The sequence below is a fragment of the Schistocerca nitens genome, chromosome 4 (genome assembly GCF_023898315.1).
Source record: "Schistocerca nitens isolate TAMUIC-IGC-003100 chromosome 4, iqSchNite1.1, whole genome shotgun sequence".
NCBI lineage: Eukaryota > Metazoa > Arthropoda > Insecta > Orthoptera > Acrididae > Schistocerca > Schistocerca nitens.
Window position 1 is genome coordinate 905,574,437 of NC_064617.1, and position 23,406 is coordinate 905,597,842.

The 23,406-nt window shown below is 37.6% G+C and overlaps 1 protein-coding gene across 2 annotated transcripts in view; it reads left to right on the forward strand.

Annotated features, from left to right (window-relative positions):
• The first annotated feature begins 167 nt into the window (after positions 1-167).
• Positions 168-23,406, forward strand: part of LOC126253471 (E3 ubiquitin-protein ligase MSL2) — a 35,842-nt gene continuing 12,603 nt past the window's right edge. Inside the window, exons 1-2 of one of the 2 annotated variants that reach the window (XM_049954829.1) lie at positions 168-950; positions 22,951-23,184. In XM_049954829.1, the coding sequence (XP_049810786.1) occupies positions 219-950; positions 22,951-23,184 (966 nt within the window). In that variant the 5' untranslated portion in view covers positions 168-218. The remainder of the gene's footprint in view (positions 951-22,950; positions 23,185-23,406) is intronic. The other variant, XM_049954830.1, reaches the window with a different exon arrangement.

The window sequence follows — 23,406 nt, forward strand, 5'->3', positions numbered from 1 at the left end:
GCACTTGATACTCGGGTCGCAATATATTTTTAATAGATATTGGGCTTTGCAACTTCTTAATTGCGTGCTGCTTGAGAACTAGTAACAATTGTAATGAAATGTGAATGATTTTAGTTTCTAACAAATATGTAGTATCTTCGATATTGAACTGCTGCGCCCGTGGAAGATGTAAAAGTTCGTAATTTCGAAACTGTTTGTAGTGTTGTTCCGCGACAGTGATGAATGCAACGAGTTTGTATGTTTCGACTTGTAGACTTGTATTACAAGCAGATTCGGAAGATTCATCGTCTTGGACGGACTTATTTCGTCTGGTTCCCTATCTAAGACAATCTTTGTCTTGCACGGTTTGTGGGAACTTGTTAATTGAACCGTATACTCCTACAGAGACGAACTGTCAGCATCATGTGTGCCGTTCTTGTAAGGGCGGAAGAAAAAAGCTCAAGCCATCTTGTAGTTGGTGCAAAAACTACGAAAAATATGTGGAAAATGTGCAGCTACGTATATTACTTCAATGCTATAAAAAACTGTGCGAGTATGTGACCAGTACATCGATTTACCGCAGTTTATTTGTGTCCGCAACCAGCAATGGGGGATCAGGTGATGGAACGTCGAGTCTTGTGGATCTCATACAGGAGGGTGCAGGTTTCAAAGATGATTTCAAAAGTAATGCAGGATTGTCGAAATCTGCTTACAGCATACTCCCATGTGTTTATACTAGTACTTCAACACAGACGGGTGTTGCGCCTGCAACCATTGGGCAGCCGGAAGGAAATAACTGCTTGCAGGCTGTCGAACCACAAGCCATCCGGACTGTGTCAAATGGTTCTTCACTATACTCAGTGCTGTTTAAGGGAACAGGAAATAAAATAACTATAAAAAGGAAAGCCAACGATTTAGAAGGAGACCCGGGCGACGGTAATGGCTGCAATACAGATGCAGTATCCACAATAGTACGTGTGCAAAACATAATTTTTCCTCTATAGAAAGAGTAATTTTATTTGGTACGATGAAAGGCAAATCCATTTGTTCATACCCAAGGCCTCACAGAAAAGGTTTTCACCTTCTCTTTGCAATACTGGGCGTCGTGTAACGACTAAATCCCCAGTGATAAAGCTATTTTTGCTTTATTTGGAAAATACAACTTAAGTCATTCTGTTCGAATTGACTCACAAATGCATTTCAGGTATCTAGGTAACAAAATTTGTGTTGAAATATTACAGTAAACTGCTACTGGTGCTTCTTCTGGGCTGACATGTATCGTACATATCCCAATTTCTGTTTCACTACATGCTGATCATTTACAACTATTCTTTTTCTTCCTTTATTTTTTTAAAAAGAAAGATGGACAGATGTGAGTTAGTAATTCTTACCCACCATCTTTTACACATCACAATAATAGAAACTGTAATGCAGAATAGCAGTTGTCAAGCACAAACTTTTTCATTTTGTTTTAAAATTTAACTTTGCTCTCCGGACTTTTGTATCAGTGTGTGAAATTTTGGTTGCAGCATTGTGCACCCCATTTTGTACTAAAGGAAAATTTAATGTGAAATAGTGATTGTCATATTTTCGTCCACTATTGTAATTATGTACATCTTTGTTCCTCATGAGCTGCAGTGGATTATTGCAACAAACTTTGTGAGGGAATAATGGGCTATACTGTGAAGCAGTAGTCAACATAGGTAACTCAAACAGATGTCCACCAGATGATTGAGGGTGAGCACCACATATTATTCTTACAGCTCATTTTTGAGCAGTAAAGATTTTTTCTTTCCAGTAAAGATGAATTATGTCAGAACATTATCCCATATGACGTTATTTAATGAAAATATACAAAACATCAGCGAACTGTTTTCTCCCTCCCCAAGATTTGCAACAATTCTAACTGAAAATATAGCTAAACTAAGTTGTCTTAGGAGTTCCAAAATGTGCTTTTCCCAGTTTAAATTCTTATCAATGTGGACACCTAAGAATTTTGAAGTTTCCGATCTATTCATTATTCCCCCGTGAGGTATTATACATATCATTTATATAGTACCTCTACATGTGCAGAACTGAATATGATGCGATTCTTGGAAAAAAGACAGCAGGACCATTTGCAGAAAACTAGTCAGTGATACTTTTAAGGTTATTGTTTACAATTTCTTCAGGTGCTGTATGTGTGTTTGTATTGATTACAGTACTAATGTCATCTGCAAAAAGAACTAAATCTGCTTGCTGCATGTAAAATGGAAGATCATTTACATACATGAGGAACAATGCCCAATGAGATAAATGGAACTGCATATGTATATAACAAAAATATTGTCAAGACAAATTTGTTGGTTCACCAACTCGTAACCTGTCACCTCCCATCGTAACCTAGACCATCACCATCTCCACTGGACCTATGTAAGTGTGGTAAACAACATGGTCTAAGCCATCACCCCCAAGAAATAAATGAAATATTATAAACAGATGATGCAGCAGTCATCCAGAGTTGGAACAAACAAAATCTCTGACATAACATATGACTTCACTCTTCATTGTTCACTAGACCAACCAAAGGTCAGCAATACTCAGTCATCAATTAGGTGAGAGTTTTTAAAGCAACCAAGAAAATTATGTACGAATTCTTCTTCCACACTAGCTATGGTTAGTAGCACCAAAAAGTTTCATTGTATATCAGACACTATAAATTTATCACACAAATAAGGCATATCCAGCAATTAATTGGGAAAATTATAGTTTGTTAGTGGTGGGTATGATAAGACATCCTGTGAAGCTTTACAAAATGCCTTCTCTGAAAACTACGTAGAACAGATAGTTAGGAACCCTAATAACGATGGAGATATATTGGATCTAATCACAAAAAATAGACCTGACCTCTTTGAGGATGTCTACATTGAAACTGGTATCGGTGGTCGTGACATTGTGGCAATAAGGATTGCAGAAGTACAGAGGACAACTAACACAAGCAGAAAGATGTATACATTCAGTGAACTAGATAAAAAATCAGTAGTATATCTCAATGAGCGAACTGAAACTTTGAGCACAGATCGGGAGCAGGTAAAGGAAGTCAGCACAAGTTTAAAAGAATAGTTGACCCCCACACTTGATAGATTTGTATCCAGTAGAACAGTTCATGATGGGAGGGAACCTCCATGGCATACAATCACTGTCTAAAGAAACAGAGGTTACTGCATGATAGGTGCAATATAAAGCATAGGGCTATAGTAGAGATGCGGAATGAAACACGTTTGGCTGTGAAAAATGCAAAGTGTGATGCCTTCAATGATTACTGTAGTAGGGTATTGTCAAATGACATTACACAAAATCCAAAGAAATTCTAATTGTATGTACAGGCTGCTACTGGCAACAAAGTTAGTGCCCAGTCCCTAGTGAATAAGTCGGGAACTGGAATTGTAGGGTAGCAAAGCAAAAGCTGAAAAGTTTAACTCAATTCTCAAATGTTCTGTCACTAAGGAAACCCAGGAGAATGCCCCAATTTAATCCTCATGCCACTCAAAAAATGATTGAAATAAGTGTTAGTGTCAGTGATGTTGAGAAACAGCTGAAGTCATTAAAATTGAACAAAGCTCCAGGTCCCGGTGGAATCCCTGATAGATTCTGTATTGAATTTGTGGCGGAGTTAGCTCTCTCTTCTCACTATAATCTATTGTAGATCCCTCAAACAAAAAACCATGCCCAGTTCTTGGGAAAAGGCACAGGTCATACCAGTCTACAAGGAGGATAGTAGAAATGATCCACAAAACTACCATGCAATATCCTCGACATCGATTTGTTGTAGAATCTTAGAACATAACGAGGTATCTTCAACAGAATGACCTCCTCAACGCCAACCGGCATGGTTTTCGAAAACGTCGATCATGTGAAACCCAACTCTCACTTTTCTTACATGATTCTTTGTGTCAAGGCAACCAGGTAGATGCTGAAAAGCATTTGACTCGGTACCGCACCTATGCTTATTGTCAAAAGTGCTGTCATATGGGGTATCAAGTGAAATTTGTGACTGGATTGAGGGCATTTTGAAGGGAGGACACAGCATGTCTTTGGCTGGAGAGTCATCATCAGATATAGAAATAACCAGGTGTGCCCCAGGAAGGTGTGTTGGGATGCTTGCTGTTCATGTTGTGTATCAGTAATCTTTCAGACAATGTTAATAGTAAAAATCAGGCTGTTTGCAGAAGGTGCAGAAATATTCAGTCAGATCTTGACAAGATTTCAACACGGTGAAGAGTTTGGCAACTTGCTCTAAATGTTCAGAAATGTAAAATTTTGCACTTTACAAAACAAAAAAACATAGTATCCTATGACTATATCACCGAGTCACTGTAGGAATTGGCCAACTCATACAAATACCTGGTTGTAACACTTTGTAGGGATATGAAATGGAATGAACATACAGGTTCAGTTGTGGGTAAAGCAGATGGTAGATTTTGGTTCATTGGTAGAATACAAGGGATGTGCAATCAGTCTACAAAGGAGACTGCTTAAAATCACTTGTGTGACCCAAGTATAATGTTCAAGTGTGTTGGATCCATACCAGGTATGATTATTAGGGGTTTGATCAGTCATTCTTCCCGTAAATGATGATGATGCTGTGGTGTAGGGGAAGGTGTCGTTGAGTGACTGTAGCAGGATAAAATATGATTGGACAGGATTTGTGATTGGTGTAAAGAAATATAGATAAATGTAAATTAATGCAGATGAATAGGAAAAAGAATCCCGTAATGTTTGAATACTCCATTAGTAGTGTTGCGCTTGACACAGTCACGTCGATTAAATATTTGGGCATAACATTGCAGAGCGATATGAAGTGGGACAAGTATGTAATGGCAGTTGTGGGGAAGGCGGATAGTCGTCTTCGGTTTATTGGTAGAATTTTGGGAAGATGTGGTTCATCTGTAAAGGAGACAGCTTATAAAACACTAATACGACCTATTCTTGAGTACTGCTCGAGCGTTTGGGATCCCTATCAGGTCGGATTGAGGGAGGACATAGAAGCAATTCAGAGGCAGGCTGCTAGATTTGTTACTGGTAGGTTTGATCATCACACGATTGTTACGGAAATGCTTCAGGAACTCGGGTGGGAGTCTCTGGAGGAAAGGAGGCGTTCTTTTCCTGAATCACTACTGAGGAAATTTAGGGAACCAGCATTTGAGGCTGACTGCAGTACAATTTTACTGCTGCCAACTTATATTTTGCGGAAAGACCTCAAAGATAAGATAAGAGATATTAGGGCTCGTACAGAGGCATATAGGCAGTCATTTTTCCCTTGTTCTGTTTGGGAGTGGAACAGGGAGAGAAGATGCTAGTTGTGGTATGAGGTACCCTCCGCCACGCACCGTATGGTGGATTGCTGAGTATGTATGTAGATGTAGATGAAACCCTAATAATTGGTACAATAGGATGTACCCTCTGCCATGCACCTCACAGTGGCTTGCAGAGAGTAGATATAGAAAGACATTTAAACAATCATAGTTTAATACAATTAACCTTAACGATTGGCATGTTTGGTAGAACATGCTGCTCTCATCAGGTAAACAACCGTACACGAATCAAAGTATGTTATCAGTTTGAATAATTGAAAAAATGCTAATGTGTTAAAACAGACTAAGTTCCCATCATTTCCCTTCATGAACAGTCCTTGTCACTGCACGACTATGACAGAGGACACTGTATATCGGAGAAAGTAGGCCTGTGGTATTGTGGTGAACGTGGTGGTTGATGAAGGTACTTTTAATGAAGGTGAATACAGTTCAATCTGACTTTCTTAACCTAAGAATTTTTTAATCTAGATAGGCCAAACATACTTTGATTTTTGTTCTTTAACTAAAGATGCGTGTGCTCAGAAATATGTTGATCGTTAATATCTTATGCCAACAAATCATAGATGTGATGAAATTAGCTGATTTCAAATACTTTATTAATGGGTGTGAGGTGTGATTGTAAACTTATCCCATATGTTCTAAAGTCTTATTAATTGTGATGATAGACCTGAGGGTGAGGCACAGGGCTGAGTAAATTTACAAATATTGCTATATATAGTTCCTACAAACAATCGCCAGTGAAAATGTCACATGTATAACTAACAAAAAACTCTGAAAATAGAAGGAACATCTGTAATAACACACATTTTCAGGTTTTTGACCTTACAGAGATCAAATGTCTGGAATCCATTATGAAATATTTAAAGCCAGTATTGTACAGAAACTTCTGAGTGGAATATAAGAACCTGCAAAACAGAAGTTTACAATACAGCATTTCATTACACATCACGTAGTTCACATTGTGTGCTGTTGGAGTTAAACTCCTCTCCCGCTATGGTAATGACAAAAACATCTCCAATTTTGTTATATATGCTAATCAACATTCTACATCACAGTGGACAAATCAGTCCTAAACGAACAAATCATGTGTTCCTAAGACTGATAAAATGGTCATACGTAAAGTGAATAGCAAACAGCAAGACTGAATATGAGAACACCACAGCACAAATGATATAGATGTGCCATGACATTACTAGTGTGCAGAAATTGTTGAATTTTAATCACTGTTCATAATGTAACCATCACTGCATTAGCCAGTGCACATTATCTATAGTTTTCTGGATTTCATAAATAGATTTGGCAGTTTGAGCATCCCTTGTTTGCTTTTTGCTAAATTCTTAATGATTTGTACATACTTTTTTTTTTCCAAATGCCAAAATAATTATTATGTGGGCACAATGTGTGTTACAGAACAGCTGTCCCCTCTCTCTATAGGAATTATGCCATTTACCAAAGACAATATATATTAGTCACTGACTTGGGTCAATGTATGGTCCACAGGACTACTTTCCTGTTTTATCTCTTATTCATTTTCAGTATTAAATAATCGAAAAGCCAGGATGGGATAATGACAACATTATGGAAAGGATAGACTGTTAACGTACAGCGGAGATGTTGAGTCACAGACACACAACAAAAAGAAAAAGACTACTAAAACATATTAGCTTTCAGCCAGAAGGGATTCTTCTAAAAATAGCGTATGGCGCCCCCCACGCGTGCCCACACACACGCGCGTGCCCGCGCACACATACACACACACACACACACAGTGTAGTGCTGGAGTGGGAACAGAGAAAGGGATAGTTGGGTGAAGGACAACGGCTAATGAAGGTGGAGGGTTGCAGGAACATAGGGAGAGTTCCCATCTGTGCAAATTCCGAAAAGGTGGTGGTGTTAGGAAGAATCCAGATGGCACTGTGTGTGAAGCAGTCATTAAAATTATGAATGTGTTGAGCAGCACACTCAGCAACTGGGTGGTCTAGCTGTTTCTTCGCCACCATTTGTCGATGGCCATTCATGCGGACAGATAACTTGTCGGTCGTCATGCCTATGTAGAACGAGGCACAGTGGTTCAGGTTAGATTGTAGATCACGTGACTGCTTTGACAGGTAGTCCTGCCATTGATGGAATAATCATCATGTGGTCTACAAGTTAAGCTACAGCCAGTGTGCCTCATTCTGTGTGTGTGTGACAACCAACAAGCTATCTGTTCACATACATGGCCACCAACAAACTGTGGGCAAGAAACAGCTGCACCACACAGTTGCTGAGCATGCTATCCCACACAATGGTTTTCATTTTAATGGTTGCTTCACAGCCTGTGCATCCGGATCCTTCCTACTAACATAAGCTTTTCTGAATTGTGCAGGTGGGCACTCTCCTTGCAATACATGCCATGTTCCCATAACACTCCTTATCTCAACCTTAATTAGATTAGTCATTGTCCTACACTCACCTGTCCTCTTCACTGTTCCCACTCCAGCACTACACAGCCCTCTGTTCCACCAATGCACCCACAATCTTTTTACTTCTCCCTTTTTCTGTCCTCCCCCCACCCCGCCCTCCATCTAATCTTCTGACTGCTCCTAGCTGCCCTACACTCTCTCCATTTCATCCCTGTATGCTTCACAAGCAGCACTTTACTGTCCCCCATCCCCTAACCTTTGTCCCTCCCCTTATGTGTTTAGTAGTGTTTTGTTGTGCATGTCGGCGACTCAACATCTCCATCATTTATGTTGTTGATAACTTCACAAGCAATGTGTCCAACTGAAATAATATTAACAAGATAGAGGCAGTAGTGTCATATCTCAAATAGGAATTCAGAATAGTTACCTCTGTGCAAGAGCATGTAGATGAACTGAGGTTCAAATATAAAAGAGTAGTTGACCAAACATTGTGTAGATGTGTATTACTTGTCAAAGCGAACCATAAATCTAGGCATCACAAGACTATGTACAGCCACATTCCAGTTCAAAGCAATGTGCAACTACAGGAAGTGACCGCCGAAAATACTCCCACAGGAGGCTGCGATGGTCTGCTGTAAACATAATTAAATTTATGGACCCTGAGGAGGAGGAAAGAGTAACTGTGTTAAGAGATAATGTGATCAGATGTGCAAGCAAAATGTTATTTTTGAGTAAGTTGATGGTGTATGATAAGGTAGGGTGCACAACACAATGCTGAGTGAACTCTGATTCAGTTATCTGCACCAAAGTAATGAAGTGTACACAAAAAATATCTTCCTAATGGTATGGATAAATGTGTTACTAGACAAAAATATTTGTTGTATTATGAACAATACAATGAAATGTCCAACTTTACGAAAACTTCTCATATTTTATCTCACAGAATTGGACTCCAGTCTCAAAGAAAATGTTCAGTCTATAGAATTTTATTTTAAAAAGTGCCATTATAACTGAGTCATCATTTGCAAACCACCTACATCTACATATATACTCCGCTAGCCACCAAGCGGTGTGTGGCGGAGGGCACAATTCGCGCCAGTCATATTTCCCCCCTCTGTTCCACTTGTGGATCGCACACGGGAAAAACGACTGTCTGAATGCCTCAGTAAGAGCTCTAATTTCCCTTGTCTTTGAATGGTCATCATTGTGCAATTAGAAATTTGGTGGTAATAATATATGTTCTACATCCTCGGTGAAGATCGGATTTCAGAATTTAGTGAGCAACCCCTTCCGTTTAGCGTGCCGTCTATCTGCAAGTGTGTTCCACTTCAAACTTTCTATGAGATTTGCAATGCTCTCGCAATGGCTAAATGTACCAGTCATGAATCTTACCGCTCGTCTTTGGACCTTCTCAATCTCTTGAATCAGACCCAACTGGCAAGGGTCCCATACAGACCAACAGTACTCTTAAGACTGGATGAACTAACGTATTGTAACATGTTTCCTTTGTTGAAGGACTGCATTGCTTCAGGATTCTACCAATAAACCGCAATCTAGAGTTTGCCTTGCCCGTTACTTGTGAATCTGATCATTCCATTTGAGATCATTTCGAAGAGTCATACCCAGATACTTGATGGATGTTACCGCTTCCAAAGACAGGGCATTTATTTTGTACTCATACATTAATGGAGATTTTCACCTTGTTATATACAGTAGGTTACACTTACTAATATTGAGAGATAACTGCCAGTCATTACACCACACATTTATTTTCTGCAAATCCTCATTGATTTGTTCACAACTTTCATGTGATACGACTTTCCTGTAGACTACAGCATCATCTGCAAACAGTCTAATGCCACTGTCAATACCATCAACCAGATCGTTTATGTAAATCATAAAAAGCTGTGGACTTAATACACTGCCCTGGGGCACACCTGAAATTACACTTGTTTCTGTTGAAGTCACCCCGTTCAGGACGACATACTGCTTCCTGTCTGTTAGAAAACTTTCTATCCAACCGCATATGTCATCGGATAGACCGTAAGCGCGCACTTTTTGGAGCAAGCGACAGTGCAAAACTGAGTCGAACGCCTTTCGAAAGTCGAAAAATATGGCAGGGTCATTCCATATCAAATCACCCAATAAAAAATAAATTTTACACCCACCTTCTGAGATTTTCATGAAATTTGGCTCAAATGGTTCTAATACCATCCTGACAACACCTGCAATTTTTTTTTGCTGTATCTCTTACAGTTTTTTTATAAATTTTTAAAGTTTTTATGTTTTGCGTTTTCTGAACCTTCGGAAATGGTCAATTTAATTTGTATTCAAAACTTTAAATTTGCTTATCTTAAAAACTCTTTTAGATAACATCATGAATTTTTGCAGCAAGTTTATTTATTATACATATTTGAAGATAAAAATGATGCTATTAAAATATATTAATATTTTCTATGAAAAAAAAATATATGTATTTTTTTTTTATTTTTTTTTATTATTTTTTTTTACGGATGTTTTGTTTTATAAGAATTGCAATATCTAGAGTCTCAGACCTGATAGAATGCTCAAATTTGTTTTAATTTACTCTTAAACATATAGGCTACTTGATAAAACAAAAATAATGATGGCTTTTTAACATGTTTATTAATTATAGTAGATTACATTAGAATTATGTACAAAGATACTTACGACACTTATGTATAACCCAACTGATTGCTTGAAACATTGAATTTTTTGAGTAATTTTGTCTTTTTAATAAACATTAATGCTGATTCAAACTGCTTTTCCACTTCATCCAAGAGCTTTCAGTTCTTTTGATACAGTCTTTTTTGAAGTAATACATTCTCCCAGTGCCGCTTGATTGAGGTGCGTCTACTACACAGACTATGTGCTCCAAAGGCACTATGCAGGAATCTTCTCTTTCAGGCCAATAAAATGATGCAGCAGGTCCTAAAGGATGTAGAAATAGAATTTCTGCATCTTCTTCATCATTGAATATTGTTTTTACCAGTCCAAAGTACCAGTTACCATCATAATTTGCAGCCACATAGCTATTTATGGATGGTTCAACATGAACCCAATCAGAAGAAGAATGGAAAGAAAAGACTAAGGAGGGTTTTACACTATCTGTAGCCCTTTTAATTTCAAGGTTGTTTGTTGGAAGTGGTTTGAAGTTATGAAAACTTCTTGTTCCAGGAATGGTTCGGGTTGCTGAAAAACGTTTTTCTAGTTTTAACCGTAGCAAATCAGCTTCTTTTTTGTCAATAAAGTGAAAATGAATGTTTTCAATATTTTTTTCACAAAACTTATACACATCGATTGCTGTCATTATTTGTTCTTTGTCTGAAAGCTGTAGACTGGCTTTCCTTAAAATTCTTTTAATAGTTCCTCCTAGGCCATCACAAATTGACTTCCCATGACTTGTTGCAAAAACAGAGTGTTGGGCCTTCAAATTAGTCTCTCAAGTGTTCAGTCAAATTTTTAAAACTGTTTCTATTTTTGTACTGCCCAGCACAACCATCTGTAAAGTAGTGAACTGAGTCAATGTCAGTATGATGTAATGACAGCGACTTTGTAATTTCTTTTTGTACAAAGTTAACAAAACCAGTGTCATGTTCTTCGTCATCACTAATAAAACAGTGGTTGGAAACAAAAACATTGTTTTCCTCATTTCTTAGAAAAACTCCAACTGGGTGTAGAGTACAACCACCTCTATTCCAGTGGTAACTTTGGATCTCATTTTGTATAACAAAGGAATAATTTTCACTGAAATCCATCACAATAATTGCTGTTTTGGGTGGTGGGTCTTCTTTCAATCTTTTAAAGGCTGCTGATTGGGATTTTGCTATAAACGAGTTCGGGGTGAGCTTTTCCAATGACCTAATCAATAAAGAAATGTAGTCTTCAACACTGATAGACTGTTTGATCATTTCTGCTCTGTCTGTGTTAACCCACTGACTGATTACAATTTCTTCTTCTAAATCATAATATTCACTTAGTTTTTCAGTTAAGCACTCTGTTAGTGCAGTATTTGCAGGACAGCTGTTGCAATGATGTAGCATGCAGTTTTGGTTTTCTGTGTTGCACACAAGCATCTTAATTAGGTCTTTATAAGATTCTTAAATTTTCACAGCATCCAGTAATAGTTTAACATTCTGGTGGATACTGCATACACATACAGTGTGTGTGCCTGCAGCACCAGCAAGGATACACCATTTAGGTCTCAAGAAACAAAATTTTGAAAATCCTACTTCTACCTCGGGATTCTCCTATTTGAAATAATAATAGAGTTCTCTCAAGTTACACAAAATGAGTCTTTTTTTGCATGTACACATTTTCTTGAACACTTACTTTGTCTTTCGTTCCAGGTAGCACTCTGGAACTTTCATCCTTTTCATAAAAATCTGTTACAAGTCTTACTGTATTTTCAGAAAGAGTTTTACCTTTTTTTGGACCAGGAGTTTCCAAAATACCCTTTTCAGATTTTCGCTTTCTAGCTTGTCGCACCATGTACTCACTTACATTAAATTCTTTCATCACTTTATTTCGACTCCAAGAATCTGGAGCCAAGGTCAGAATCTGGATTTTTCTAGACCTCCCAACAGATGAAATCTTCTCTTTCATAAGAGAAATCATTACATCAAAATCCTTTGCTTTCTCAACCACACTTTTATCTTCTTCGTCATCATCAGAACTTGGTGCATCATATTTTAATGCTTTTGAAACCGCTTTTTTTGCAGTCTTTTCAATACTGCTAACCTTCCTTTTAAAATAAGACCCTTTACTTTGTTCTGACAAGCCATGAAGCTTTATCGGTGTTAAACCTAAATAATCAAGAGCAATGTTTGTTTGTACGAGGGATTCATTTCTGGATTCCAATGATTCTAATTCAACCATGACTTCATCATCTGTTTCACTTTCATTGACTTCAACTCTTAATTTTTCCTCACAAAAGTTACGGCATGTTGAGCAAAGCTTTTGTCCGGGTTTTATGCTACACTTCTCAACGATTTTTTGATGGGCTTTTTGTGTTTTTTTAGTGGGTCTACACATGTTGTTTGATACTTTTCAAAAACATTTAAAAAGTAGTAGCTGTGGTGTGAACATATATACTTAAATTAACACAGATTAATTCCAGATCGTAAGTGGATCAAATCTTTTTCTTCCTCACTCAATTCTGATACCGGTTTTAACTTTTTTGAAGGTGTGTAGGTTGTTTGGAAACAGTCAGATTTTTTAAATAACCCTACACTACAGGTTTGAATATCTGACATACTGCTTTCACTTTTGGTCTGATTACTGTTCTGGTTACTTTTATAGGATATTGGAAAAGAATCTCTGTAAACTACGTAACAGTACTTACTGAGAGTTTGAATAAACTTAATAAAATACTATCCAAGCACTATTTAACACTGTAATAATTTTTTACTTCAAAACACAGGAGTAACAAAACAAAATCCAAGTGGTCATTGCTACTCCAAGAAGACAAAAACTTATTTTCAGTGTCTAAGTCACTTGGTATTTTTTGTTTTTAAAATATAATTAATATTATTTTAAAAATTAGATAACTATTAAACAGGTTAAAAAGCCAACATAATTTTTCTTTTATCTAATAGCCTATACAATTAAGAGTATTTTAAAACAAATTTGAGCTTTCTATCAGGTCTGAGACTCTAGATATTGTAGTTTTTGTAAAACGAAACATCCGTTAGCTAAAAAAAAAAAAAAAAACTTGTAAATTTTTTTTTCATTTGGAAGATTTTAATATATCTTTATGGTAATTTTTTTTAACATTTAGATATAATACACAAACTTATTCAAAAATTTCATACTGATATCTTGAGTATTCTTTAATACACAAATTTTTTTTAGTTGTGAGGACACGTTAAGTTACAATTTCCGACTGCTGAAACTACGCCAAATCTAAAAACTTTAAGATTTTATAAAAAAAAATACTATAAGAGATAGAGCAAAAAAAATTTTACAAGTGCTTTCATGATGATAAAAGAAGTAATTGTACCAAGTTTCATCAAAATCTGACATGGTTGGTGTCAAGGCCTGGGTGACTTGACATGAAATGACCCGGCATCAATCTGGGAGCCTGTATCTAGAGCCTGTTGTATATCATGTACAAAGAGGGCCAGCTATGTCTTGCATGACCGCTGTTTCCTAAAACCATGCTAGTTTCTGCAAATGAGCTTCTCAGAGTCTGGAAAGGTCATTATGTCTGAACACAAAATATGTTCCACGATTCTACAACAAATCAATGTCAGTGAAATTGGCCAGTAATTATGTGCATCCGATTTTCTACCCTTTTTATAGATTGCTATGACCTGGGCCTTCTTCCAGTCCCATGGAACTTTCTGCTGTTCCAATGATCTCTGGTAGATGATGGATAAGAATGGTGCTATGTTTGTAGCATAGTCAACATATAATCTAAATGATTAATGGAAAATCTCATATTAAGATGTGAAACAAACACTAACAAGCAGCTACATGTCTACAGTCTTAGTATACTTTGAAATCTGCTCGCCAAAGTACTGTAGCGTGCTGCCCATTGATAAAATGAGAAGTCATTTTTTTGTCATTTGGAAGAAGATAATACTGTAACAATCCACAGTGGAATTGCATAGCAACAATGCACCATAATATGACACAATGGTTAGACAATGCTGATGCTTAACGTGTGATCAGATGAGTCTGAATGACAGAGAATCAAGTGGAAGACCATCTCTAAGTGAAGAATCAAGAGTAGCGGATGCCGTGGCCCTCAAGACCATTGCATCACTATCAAGGTGATATTGCTAAAAAGTGAAAATCAGCCGTTGGCCTTTTTTCAACATCTTGCATGATATTTTGAACATAACATGGGTTCCATGGCTGCTCATACCCATTCCAAATGTCTGCCGAAGTGAAAGCAGTGAAAATGTTGCAGCTGTGCTAGTGTGATCCAGATAGCTGCATTATCAGTGGGCTGCACCATTTGTTTTAGGGTGTGAAATTTTAATAAGTACCATGGCTGCAGACGTGTACCTGCAAACAAACAAATAAACAAACAAAAAGTTAATATACTCACCGAGCGGTGGCAGGAGAACACACACAAAAAGGTTTAACTTATGCAAGCTTTTGGAGTCAATGGCTCTGTCTGCTGGCAGAAGAGTTGGAGAGGAAGGAAGAGGGGTGAAGGAAAATGACTGGAAAGGTTTAGGAAAAGGGGTACAGTTCGAGAAAGTCACCCAGAACCCTGGGTCAGGCGAGACTTACTGGACAGGTTGAGAAGGAAAGTCTGTCTTCCTTGCTGTCCAACTCTTTTTACCCGAAGTATGTGCAACTGGCTCCGAAAGCTTGCATAAGTTAAACTTTTATGTTTGTGTGTTCTCCTGCTGCCACTTGATGAGTAGATTTTTTTGTATCAATCCAATTACACTATATTGTCAAAAATAGATTATTTTTCTTGTTATAAAAATAATAATTAGTTATGTAAAACTGTGCCCAACATTTGGCAGGAAAAACAGGTCACAAGCACCTACATGAAGTGTAGCAGAAGTGACCCACAATACTTCCATATAATACCAATGATATCCATCAGTTATAGAGTTTTATAACATAATCTCAGCTGAACATAATGAGGTATTTCAAACAGAATAATCTCTGTGTCATCCTGCCTGGATTTAAAACACACACACACACACACACACACACACACACACACACACACACACACTAGTTGTGCTAAACCCAACTCATGCTTTTCTCACATGATATCCTGAAAGCCTTGAGTCAAGGTAATCAGGTGGATACAGTACTTCTTAACTTCCATAAAGTTATTACCCAGTACTACACCAACAGTTATTACAAATATATGATGATAGGGATTATCAGACAAAATGTATTGCTCAGTTGACAGCTTCTCGGTAGGAAGAATGGAGCATATTATCTTGGGTGGATAGTTGTCAATAGAAAAAGTAGCTTCAGGTGTGCCCCAGGGGAGAGCTATTAATGCTGTATATTAATGACCTGACAGACAGTATTAGTAATAACCATGTCATCTGTAGCAAAGTATTATTTGAAAAATACTGCACAAATAACCTGGTCGATCTTGATAACATTTCTAAGTGGTGCAAAGATTTGAGACTTGTTTTAAATCTATGAAAATATAAACATGTACACTTAATAAAACATAGAATAGTGGTATCCAATGATTGCAACATGAATGAGTCATAATTGGAATCAGCCAACTCATATTAATACCTGGGCATAATAATTTGTGGGGATGTGAAGTGGAATAATCACCTTGGCCCAGTTATAGGTAAAGCCAATGCCAGACTTTGGTTCATTGGTTGATTACTAGAAAAATATACTCAATCTATGAAGGAGTCTGCTTGCGAAACACTTGCGCATTTCATCTTAGAATATTGTCCAAGTCTGTAGGGCCCATACCAAATAGAAATAACAGGGAATTTTGAACATGAACCAACTTCAGTATGGGTACTCACAAGTTTGCTTGACTAATGGGGGAGCATCACAGAAATGCCGAAAAACCTGAATTGGAAAAACTTTAAAATCGGTGGCAATTATCCTGTGAAAGCCTCCTTGCAAAGTTTCAAGGACCAGTATTAAGTGAAGAATCTACAAATATTCTTCACCTTCCTATGTATCACTTCCAGAGGGGCTGTGAAGACAACATTAGATTAATTACAGGGCACAGTGAGGCATTAAAGCAGCCATTCTTCTTATTCTCCGTTTATGAATGGAACAGGGAAAACCCTAACATGTGATACAGTATTAAGTACTTTCTGCCAGGCATTTCACAGTGGTTTCCAGAGTATGTATGTAGGGTAGCTGTGCATTTGTCACTAGAGCTATTGGACTGGAAGTAAGTTTTTGTGATCTAGAAGACTGTGTATTAGGAGGGAAGCTCACATCTAGCTCAATTCATTAGTTCCACCTACACAAAGTAGTACCTGTGACTACATGATTACTAATGGCTTGTAGCTATGATTTTTATCCCCAGTTTGTTATGCAATTTAAATTGTCTGTGGGTATGATCAGTTTAATGGACCGCCAGTTTGGAGTTTACAGGTGTACTCTCTCATGTGTCAGAATACAACTTGTGGTATAGAATGATTTCTTCTTCCTTCTGACTAAGGCTCTTGATAGTCCTTGGCCTGCTTTAGGACATCATTCCATCCATCCCTGTCCAACATTATGCGTCTCATCATCTGATGCCAATAAGTTTTAGTTCTTGTATGTCATCCAAGTATCAAAGTCATTGTCTTCCCATGCTTTTTCGTCCCACGGATTTTTGTAGCAGTGCTCTTTTTGTTGGGTTCTTATCTACCATGTTAAAAAATGGCTGACCCGTTTCAGGTGGTTTATTTTAATGAACTTTATGATTTTGAGATCTTTTGTGAAGTTCAGAATTATATTTTCTACACCACACTCCACCTTCATTAGTTGCCCCATATATTTTTCATAATATCTTCTGTTCAAAAGATCCTACTATCTCTTCACATTGTTGTGTCAATGTCCAGCATTCTGAGCCACATGTTAATACTGGATTATTAAAGTTTATACGGTTGGCACTTTGTTCTCATGGACAGATTTCTGAACTTGTGGGGCCAGCCCATAATAGCATTTATTAGCTAAATGGGTGTGTCACTTTATTTCTACAGTAATATTGTTCTGTGATGTAATCCATGTTCCAAGACAGACAAATTCTCGTAACAGATTCTGTTTGTGCTTAGTCAATGTTGAGTGTTGTATTTAGTTTTGGTCACATTATTCTCATGTATTTGGTTTTATTGATGTTCACTTTCACTCGTATTTCTGTTGTTGCTGCCACCAATGCCCTGTATGTTTATTTAGCAACTAGTTCTGTTCTTACAATAATATCCAAATCATCTGCATAGGCCAGAACCTGCACCATTCTATTGTGTATTGTGCCTCTTGAACTGACCTTATAACTTCTCTTGTAACTTTCTCTAGTGCTGTATTAAACAGCATACATGATAGTGCATCCTCTTGTCTTAGTCCACAGTTAGTCTCAAAATTTGCTGTTAAAATTTCCTTGTAGCCATACATTAAATACTGCATTTTTGATAGTCAGACTCATGGGGCATATTAACTGCTGTGGCATGCAGAGTTTATTCATGGCTTCAATAAGCTTTATTTCTTTATGGTGCCATATACTATTTTAAAAGCAATAAACATATGATGTTCCTGTATAGTGTATTCCCCCTCCCCCTTTTTTTTCGATATTTGCCTCAGGGTGGATATTTGGCCAGTAATTGATTTGCCAGATCGAAAGATTGATTGATATCTCCTGATAGTTTTCCCTGCAAAGTATTTTAGATAGTTAAAAGTGGGGAGAAGAATATTTTATATCTGTTGTTCAACAATGTAATTCTTCTATACTTTGTACTTTCCTGGCTGCCCCCATTCTTATACATAGCACATATTACTCCCATTTTCTAATAATCCAGGATGACTTTTTTGCATCCAATATCAGAGATCAGGATGTGCAGGCATCTAACTAGATGATCTCACCACACTTAATAAGCTTGAATTCCAGGTTGTTGTTGTCAGGTGACTTATTGTTGGCTAGCTTCTTTATTGCTTGCCGAATTTCTCGCATTGAATGACCCCATTTTCCTCTTCCTCTACCTGTTGGTTTTTGGTTAGTTCCCACGCTTCATCATTCTGTGATTACAGTGAGTCCTTAATCTGCTCTGCCCACTGATGCATTGCTTCGGCCTATGTTGCTAGAAGTTCGCCATTTTCCCCTTTACATAGTGTTGTGTTTGGTTGAAAGCCCCTTCTTAGGTTATTGGCCTTTTTATATAACTTCCTGCTTTCATGAGCATTACTCAGTAATTGAATATCCTGCATCTGTGTTTTGAAAAGGCTTACCTTCTTTGTTATTAGAATCTGCTTTTCTGTGTGCCTTTTTTCACTGTAGTCATCTACTAGCAGTCTTGTTCTTCTGGCTTGCATTTTTTTTTTTTTTTTTTTGCATTGAATATCCTGCATCTGTGTTTTGAAAAAGCTTACCTTCTTTGTTATTAGAATCTGTTTTTCTGCGTGCCTTTTTTCACTGTAGTCATCTACTAGCAGTCTTGTTCTTCTGGCTTGCATTTTTTTTGTTTGCATTGTTCTTGTTGCCTCCTCACACTCTTCATCATATCTTTCATTGCTTTTGGTCTGTTATCCCATACCAATCGCTTCCTCTGCAGCATTCTGTGTTTCATATCTAATTTTATTACACTGTAAAATCCAGGATGGAATGTAACAATATTATGAGAATGAAAGTTTCTACTCACCATATAGCAGAGATGCTGAGTTGCAGATATGCACAACAAGGATTTTCACACTTAAAACTTTCGGCCAATGGCCTTCTGGCTTTCGGCCAATGTCCTTCTGTCAATCTGTTTTCCAAATTAATAGGTAATTGTTCAGCTTTACAGGGGCCCTTAATTTCTAAGATATTATGCTTATTTTGTCTTTCTCCTTTAACTGTACACACATTCAAAATTCTCTCTCTCTCTCTCTCTCTCTCTCTCTCTCTCTCTCTCTCTCTCTCTCTCTCTCTCTTTTTTGCTAGGAGGAGGTAATGATCAGAATCCATATTAACATCTGTGAAACTACAGCAGTACACCGTAGCCTTGCCTGATGTTTATTAATATATCAGTAATTTGGTTCTTAGTATTGTTGTCTGGTGACACCCACGTCATTTTATGTATATTCTTGTACTGTAAATGTGCTAGAAGCTGTTAAGTGGTGCAAAATTTATAAGGTTCAGTCCATTGTTATTATTCTATATATGGAGGTTGCATTTACCAATGGTAGCGAAGAAGAAAAAGACTCACAAGTCAGTCCTGCCCTACCTTAGCATTCATATCTCCTATCACAATTTTATTTCAGTTTTTGGACACTATTGATAAACTTGTTGCAGTTCCTCTGCTGTTCTCAGTAAGGGCAGGTGCATTTAAGAGGTTGTAGGTAAGAGTTTCCCTTTTATTCATACATAGCATGTCCTTGGATGTACTGCTTTAAATACTGTCACAAGTTGTTCAGTGCTTTGATTGGCTATAAATCCCACACCAAATATGTTTTCACTATTGTGGCTTTTGTAATACATAGTACACTGCTGTTTCTTGACGGTGTCATTGTCCAGTCCATCTTATCCTTTGCAAGGCCATGATATCCACCTTGTAGACTTTCACTATCCAGTTAGGCACCCAATGTGCATAATGTCTGTACATTCCACAATCCAGTTCTCAAATTTCTTCTTACTTTGCCTTAGGCTCCATCTGGCTATATTTCCTTGCACTTTTGTAATAAGACTTTTTTTCTGGGTATGGGTTATTGACCCATAGCCCAACCCCTATTCTTCAGAGGACCGTTTCTCCCACTTTCATTTGTCCTGATCCTGTTTCCCACTGGGGTTGGGATCCAATCTTCCACAAGGTTGCTCAGGTTCTTAGGGTTCACCAGCTTGGAGGTGAGAGATGGAGTTGTGTAGGTGAAACTAAGATACCTTGATTTGCTTAAAGTCATATTTTATGCATCATTACCCCATTTGAAACCCACAACATGACTTTCACCTTGAGCATTATTTCATATATGGGAGAGAGAGGAAAAAATGTGCTTCAAACACCACATGGAACCATAGGTCACTGGTACATGGTTCAGAGAAGGTAGAAATATATTACTTACAAAATAACTTTGTATGGTAAAATATTGTAATGATCAAGTCGTCAACTTGCTAGTTTGGTAGTTTGTGTTACTTGACATTCAAGATTCTTATTATAAAATGTAAATGAACAGGACTGCCAACATATTCAATGTCTGCAGTATATCACTCCTACCACACAGAGTTCATGTAAACTTCATTATCAGTGTCACCTCCTCAGTGGAACTGCCCTGTCACCCACCCTTGTACTCTTTGTGTACCCATTACCCCTCTTCTTCAGCAATTCCCTCCCCCCTCCTGTGAAATCACTCCCAACTCACCCCTCCATAAGCCATTCTTCAACACCACATCACTCAGCAGACTCCCCAACTTCTCCCCTGACAGAGTATTCAGTATCACCCTTTGACATAACTATTTCAGCATTCTACACATACTATTTTAATTAGTATCCTAAAGTCATAAAAAGGTGGAAATATTGAATCTACCAGGGCCACCCATCACTTTTGCTCCATGGCATCATCAGTGATGACACACATTTCTGATTCACGTGATCTCGACTTCGTTAATCCTCAGCTTTTTCCAGTGATGAAAAGTGCTTTCCATGGGTGCCGGTTTTCCAGTGAGATCTATCTCATCAGCTCTTTTCCATTGGATGAAATAGGATACTAACACAGGTGCCATGAAGGCACAGTGGATATTGTAAAAATGGTATTCATGTACAGGGTATTTATACTGGAAAGTAGCAGTGGATTAAATTTATTGGTATAGTGGTTTGTCAGAATAAATTAGCTGACTTCTGAAACATGGAAACACCTCATATGTCAACATAAAGTGAATAATGCTATCCTGCAGAGCAAATATTTGGATCACTACATAGCCTGCTGTGCGTATTAGAATTCCTCTTTCAAAGTGCAGCAACTGAGTTGTTTTAACACTTCGACTGCCATGATGCCACTGCTGGCCACAGTAGAGACTTACGCCTGATGCTGTGTGCCCATTGACAGCCACAGAAGAGCCTTACACTTGACACCATAGCCTAGCTTGGCCTGATCTGGTGATGAAACATCCATCACCATGCCTTTTTGAATCTGCAGTAACACATGCTCAACAACTGCTTATTTACAAAAAAAAAAAAAACTCTGCAGAGCAGGATGTAGTTTTGATGCTCTTCAGAATCGAGGGGGATTTATTATTCCTAATTGATAAACTGGTGTTGCTCTTCCTTAAAATTATACTGTATTTATCTTACTTTTGTATAAGTAGTTCAAACAGCTTAGCCAAAAAAAGTAAACAACAATTACAGACACACACATATGAACAGAAGTAGGTTGCACAACAAACATAGTTCTTTATGGAAAAAGTATATTTTTATGTGAGGGGAACTATTATGGAGTTTGCTACTTTTCCTTTTGAAGCAACGCATCATAGTTGAAGACCTGAGATTGCTGGATGACAATTGTGATGCCTTTTCCTTAGATTTTTAATTTATACATAGCAGCATGTTATTCACAGAGGAAAAACCAAACTAGAACACAACACTCGGTACTACAAATACAGCCCATCAAAGCAAAATAAAAATCCCATGCCAAAAACTCCAGAAGGCTGTGGCATTTGGTATAGCTTTTAATTTTGATGCTGTATGTTTTCGTTATGAAATATTCCTATGTTCAGTAATTTTACCTTCATCTCTTGCAATGAGTTGCTGATGGGAAAAAAACTAAGTTCTGCTCAATCTCAAATGAATTGTGACATTCTCTTCCTCCTTTATTTGATGTTGCAGAGCGTGCATGTATGTTCTTCACTTTGAATGGTGATGAAACTTCTATTTGTGAGTCATCCTATTGCCCTACTGAGCAAAAATTCAAAGCGTGTTTTTGTTCTACGTGTGCTACATAACCTTGGTGAAAGAAAAATCCCTTCTCAAAGTGCTGTTGTTTACAAGAAAAGTATTGGAAAAGTCTCCAGATATTTTAAGATATGCAGTTTTTATTTTGATATGTAGAACTATATGCCAGTAGCGATTTTATATATTTTTCCATATATTCTAATCATGAACAACACGCTGGAGAGAGTAATTTGGTATCGATTCAGTGTGTGTGCTGTCATCTTTATGAACTAATAATATAATTGACAATATTTTGACTAGATCACCACCACATTTCTAAAATTGAACTATGTTCATTGTTTATGTGGTGGTGCTCCTGGCAGTTGAAATTGGCAGCAAAGCAGGATAATTTTGTTTTTTCTGTATAAATTGGTTAATATTTGTCCTCGGCAAGAAGTGCTCTCTGCTGGTAGCTTTGATCACTCGTGAGGTTGTGTATGTCATTGTTTAAATAGTTTGTGTGGGTTTGTTACTGCTTACTGTTTTTCTCTCCAAGATAATAATTGTACTATTGTGTAACAACACAAAGCTCTTGTGCTTTGTTGCTGTAGTTGCATGCTGCCACAAATTTGAATGTTTGACATCTTTCTTATTCAAGATTAGATTTACATACAGTATCTGAATATACAGGCAAATTGTGCTACAAACAACTGGGATGTGTTCAAGAAACCTGCACCAAGAGTGACAACTGTACGTGGGCCCGGTGGGGCGAAGAGACGAGGTTGTCGATGTGGAAATGCAACGGCGACTCCAGGCAAGCTGACTTGCTGTGGGCAGCGATGCCCATGTTATGTCGAGAGTAAGGCATGCGTCGAATGTCGGTGCCGTGGCTGTCGTAACCCTCACAGACCAGGAGGCAAAAAGGTGAGGATCATCCGTATCTGAAGCTAAATCTGTAGGTGCTATTCTTGTAATACTGTGTGGTGTAAAAGTGGAAGTTAGAAGTAGAAAGAGAACTAACAATATTTTGTCAAGGAAGAGCTTGAAGCGAAGCAGCACCAGAGTAACACCACAAACCACAAAATAGTTGGAGGAATTCAAATTTTGTCAACCACTTCTAGTGGAAGAAAGAGAGAGATGTATTGA